This window comes from Sinocyclocheilus rhinocerous, unplaced genomic scaffold (assembly GCF_001515625.1).
Source record: "Sinocyclocheilus rhinocerous isolate Xijiao unplaced genomic scaffold, SAMN03320098_v1.1 scaffold714, whole genome shotgun sequence".
Classification (NCBI taxonomy): domain Eukaryota; kingdom Metazoa; phylum Chordata; class Actinopteri; order Cypriniformes; family Cyprinidae; genus Sinocyclocheilus; species Sinocyclocheilus rhinocerous.
Genome location: NW_015646165.1, coordinates 1,173,332 through 1,178,701, shown reverse-complemented (window position 1 = coordinate 1,178,701; position 5,370 = coordinate 1,173,332). Strand labels below are relative to the sequence as shown.

General features: G+C 39.0%; 1 protein-coding gene across 2 annotated transcripts in view; it reads right to left on the bottom strand.

Annotated features, from left to right (window-relative positions):
- The window catches only part of LOC107707026 (Krueppel-like factor 15), a 10,036-nt gene extending 4,897 nt beyond the window's left edge, over positions 1-5,139 (bottom strand). Inside the window, exons 1-2 of one of the 2 annotated variants that reach the window (XM_016510898.1) lie at positions 4,836-5,139; positions 1,423-2,631 (exon numbers count right to left, since the gene is read on the bottom strand). In XM_016510898.1, the coding sequence (XP_016366384.1) occupies positions 1,423-2,557 (1,135 nt within the window). In that variant the 5' untranslated portion in view covers positions 2,558-2,631; positions 4,836-5,139. Of the gene's footprint in view, positions 1-1,379; positions 2,632-4,835 lie in introns of both variants that reach the window. The other variant, XM_016510897.1, reaches the window with a different exon arrangement.
- Between the last annotated feature and the right edge of the window lie 231 nt (positions 5,140-5,370).

The window sequence follows — 5,370 nt, the reverse complement described above, 5'->3', positions numbered from 1 at the left end:
TTTTTTTTTTTACAAAAATTTGGCACTCTTTGAGGGTCGTACATGAAACTAAATAGCTAAATCAGGGATACTACTACAACCAAGTGCTTGAAGAATGTAATTACTCACAGTTTATAACTAATGCAATCAATTCAAGATTACACTTGAACACCCCCAAGCATGCAAAATACAAGAACCAAACTCTTTTCTGTCTAAGACTACCACTTGAAGCTTTATCTATACTGTCAATCCTGACCTCACTACAACTGCTGGTGCACTTTAAACAGTATCCAGGCCTTGTTCAGAGAGCTTGAAGCTGGACATAGACCAAGAGTAAACAAATGAAGCAGTGAATAGGGCAAAGTCTGCCTCTTCAAAGACTTTATCTAATCTCCCAACAGCAGAAATAACACAAAACAAGACCCAAAATCTAAGGACAAATTGTGAATGAAATTTTACAGCTGCAATACAAAGTCTGATCAATTCTTGTGAATCGGTTAATGTAATTCAGGGGTGTCCAATCCTGCTCCTGGAGGGCCACTATTATGCACTATTATGAGTTTAGATCAAATCCTAATAGAACACACCTGAACCAGCTAATTAAGGTCTTCAGGAAAACATAGAAACCATTCAAGTGTGCTGGGTCTGGAGGGGTTGGAGCTAAATTCTGCAGGACACTGGCCCTCTAGGAGCTGGCTTAGAAACCCTTAATGTAATTGGTTCTTGACAACTAACATTACATTATACATTAACATTAAAAACTTTAAAAAAAAACAAGGAATATAGTGACAGGCTACCAGAGGCGGACAGTAACTAAGTACATTTACTTGAGTATTGTACTTAAGTACACTTTTTGAGTATCTGTACTTTACTTGAGTATTATTTTTTCTGGGAACTTATGACTTTAACTTCGTAGGTGTAATGTATTGTAAGTTGCTTCAGAGGTATTGCAAGTATTACGTACAACAATAAAAAATATGTGCATTGACATAAAAAAGGAAATTTACTTTTGGTACTTAAGTACTTTTAAAAGCAAGTACTTCTGTACTTTTACTTAAGTAAAAATCTGTCTTTACAACTTTTACTTGTAATGGAGTAATGTTTGACCAGCAGTATCTGTACTTTCACTCAAGTAATGGAGTTGAGTACTTTGTCCGCCTCTGCAGGCTACCATATCTTTAGATTTGGCTAGTCCACATACTAGAGCTCTATCTAGTCTCTGTTTGAAGTCCATTCATGGATGGTCAACAAAGATAATGATGTACCACACTGATTTCGCAATAATTACAACTTACTGGAGTAATAGCTCTTCGTACACAAGCAAACCTTGACAGCTAACCTCTGCTTGACAGCTAACCTAACCTTCTGTACAGCTAACTGTACAGAACAAAAACACTCACCTCCAGCCACAGCCAGGCCAAGTGCAGGCAAATGGTTTCTCACCCGTGTGTCTCCTCAGGTGCGCCTTTAGGTGACTGCTCTTGGTGTACATCTTGGCACAGCCAGGGAAAGAACACTTGTGCATTTTAATAAGATCAGCTACCGAACTCTTCTGGAATTTGTGAGCCCCCGCTACAAGTCCTGTTCCCTGGTCATCAACTGTTCCATTCTCCCCTAGACCTAAGGGCTTAGCGGCAATGGGAACTGGGGCAATACGGACAAACTTGGAGGAAGAGCTGTTAAGGCTGGCCGGTGGGGTCACCTGAGGAACCAGGGCGAAGGTTTGACCCTGGATGTTGACAAGGAGCTGGGTTATTTTGATGTCTGAGGCAGGTTGAGGTGTTGGTGTCGAGGGGGCAGTTTTAGGGCTCAATTCCTGTTTCACTTGAATGGGCTGGAGCTGTAGGATCACGGGCATGCTAGGACTTTCCACCATCACTACCTTCCCAGAAGAGTCCTCCTTTTTCAACGTGTTTTGAGGATTTGTGGAGGCCCCTACTGCGGATTGTAAATTTTTAGGATCAGAGTTGGCATCAACTTTGTCACTTGAGACAGGCACTGTTTGGTCTAAGTTTTGAGCCCAAGGTTCTGATGCAGGTCCTTGGATGCTTTCACAGGTCACTAGACCCTCTCCAGCTTCCTCTTTCAAGGCCACCACTTCCATGTTCTCCTCCAGAAACTCCTCGATCTCCTCCAGAGTGGGCTGAAACAGTAGCCCCGCATGGTCCTCCAAATCTCCAGGGAAAACAGGGAACTCAAAGCACTCCTCTTTGGTGGTGCGGTCCCGTCGTGACTCCCAAGCCAGACCCATGGGAAGAACAGGAGGGACCATGGGAGACACCATGGTTGAGGAGGGCGAGCTTTGGCTCACAATTAGGGACTGAGAGTGAAGGAAGTCAAGGAGGCCATCTTGACTTTCTCCACTTGAGTTACTCCCACAACTAGAGCCCAACACCTGAGACTCGGGGCTGGAACAGGAACGTTGGCTAGATGAGTCACTCAGGTTATCCTCTGAGAATGGTGATGGAAGCATATGGTACACCCCCTCGTCTGTCACCATATCCGATGGGTTGTGGGCTGGCAGCAAATAAATGTAAGAAAAGAAAGTCTCTTCAGCGAGCAGCAAGTGATCCACCATTCCTGGCTACTGCCTGTTCAAAGTGCGGCGACCACTTGTACAGTTCCCTGCTATGAATGATTCAGGTTTTCAGTCTTTAAAAGCAAGAAACAAATTTAGGATTAGCAATAATTTGACATTTCATAGATGCATAAAATTCTAAGTGATTTGCAGTATAAAAGTTTTAATGTCTGTCCAACTGAAGCAACCTTGAGACCAGACTTTTGATGAAGATCTTAGTCAGTACAATAATTTATGTAATGTTAATCAGACTCCAATTAGCACTGGCAGTTTTACACACACTCCAAAAGACAGAGGTGATGTGAAATGTGCATTTAATCCTTTAAATATTAAATTACTTGTCTAAAAAAAAAAAAAAAAAAAAAAAAAAAAAAAAAAAAAAAAAAAAAAAAAAAAAAAAAAAAAAAAAAAAAAAAAAAAAAAAAAAAAATTTTTTTTTAAAAAAAAAAAAAAAAAAAAAAAAAAAAAAAAAAAAGCTGTAGTCAGATTATTACTATGCATGTAAACAAACTCGATGCTAGGCCGAATTATATTATATAGTTCATTGACTCTTTTCCACTCCACAAGAACATTTTAGACCCAAGATACAGCTAAAGGCTAAGCTATTATCAACTCCTGCCTTGTGGATGTGTGAGACACTGGAAACAATTTACTGTAATAGCTGTATACGTCAACGTTAAAATAAGGATGTGAACATGTTGCTCCCTCACTACAAGTTTTGCTATAAACTAATCATTTAGACAAGATAGCATTGTGCGCACACAACGAGTCTCAGATTATTGCGTTTGACTGGAAACAGATGATTATTGTAAACCAAGACTCTTGGCAAAGGAGCACATAAAATGACGTTGTTATGTGTGGGACAACTCACCATTTAATCAATAAACTGTGTTCAATACCTTAATGTTTTCTCCTTTTTTGGTCTGTGTTGTACTTGATACATAAAAATATGTTTGGCTTTCTCTCTCTTTCCTTGGTGTTTTTCTTGTTAGCATGAAAGACTAACTGTAGTGCTGCTATCTGCATATCAACCATAAGACATTCAAGAAGGCAACATTGTTCATTTCAGGGAATTTGACCACCAAAGCCTAACTTAAATTCTGCAGCTAGTCATTTCATTATAGCATTCCTTGGCCCGTGCACTGAAAAGAAAAGAAAAAAAGAATCTGTAGCTACAGCAATGTAATAACCAGTCCAACAGAGACTTTACACATACTGTCATAATAAGAAGTAGAATAAGAGGACTGGGGCTAGTTGTTACACTTTTGACTCTAGTGAATACTTTTGTACAGACACAAACTTTAAAGTCTTGGCCACAAACACACAAAGGTGTAATAAAAAGATACAGCTAATTAAACATATATTGAGCTGTTGAGCCAATAGTGTGGCATGTTGTCACACTATATGGAGTAGACAAATGTAAATGGTCATTGTTATTGAGTGACAACTACACCCAATCTTTGTCTAAGAAAAAATAAAAGTCTATCATATCCTTAAAACATACACTAGAGTTCTAAATCTATAGAACTGTCATTAGGCTTGCTCACGGTTGGCTTAAGTAGTTCATTAGTCAGTACTGGAAACTGCTGTTTAATCGCGGCGGTGATTCTAGCGCCCCCTGTCTGCTGCCGAATGACCGATAATAACCCTGACATCTACAGGCAGTGTCAACACCCACATGTGTCCACTGCAAACTCAGGAGACATTGTTTTTTCAAATACCCTTAGACACCTTGAAATCAATTTAAATATCCCTTTAATTACATCACATTACACTTTTCAGAACTTTTTCTTCATCATTTATTAAAAGTCAAAGTGGTGGAAATATGCAGTGAACTAACTCCAGACAGTTTTTAACTAAACATTTAAGTTTAAATTTTTTTATGTGAAGTCTGGTAAAAAAGTAAGATAGCATTACTGAAAATTTGCTCTATTATTATCACTGAAATAAATTATAAAACATATTTTTAATTAAAACAGTTTAAAATATGCAACACTTTATGTGCATGCTTTGTGCAATAAACTATTATTGAATAAAGCTTTGATATATTTTGTTTACCCAGCCTTGTTTACCCACTAAAGCTTTTGATCTTTCTCTCTCTTTATATATTTAAACTGTATAAATAAACAGTTAATCCAGGCTATTCTACTTTTTATATTATTATTATTCTGCATTATGTGCCTCACGTTGCGACGCAGCACATAGTTGCACGCAGTTTCCGCGCATACCACGCGACTATTCGACGCGCTAAAGAAAGCATAAAAACAAGCAAACTTACCTCTTTAAATCACTCGCATTAATCCTTGGTGTTTAAAGTTCGAGTACGATCCGTTTCTCTTTTGCTGAAGAATGCTTCATTAGCCGTTAAATGTGCCCTTGAGACATGAAGCGTCTCCTGGCAGATCATGCTCTCGTCTCTGTAGTATTACGCTGCTGTCACACGATCTTGTCTTGTGGGCTTTAAGAGTAGATTTGGGGAAGGCTGCTGAAGGCTCGTCTGCTCCACACGCTGGGATTGGTGGAGCCGTCGATGGAGGCAGGACTCTTGCCTTTTGTCGACAAACTCCACAGTTGCTTCTGTCAACTGAGCGACGGAGGGAACTTCAACTCTTGCAGCGGTGCTTTAATATCAGCGCATCTGGCAAAGAAAGTTGATTTGGACTGCAGAAAATGAGATCAAAGTGCAAATGTTGTCATTAATGGGAAGATCATTAATGAAGTGGATCTTTTATTTTATATTTTAATAACAGCACTATAATACAATAAACTCATCTCAAATGGTGTTGTGAGATTAAACTGAAAAGATTACTGCT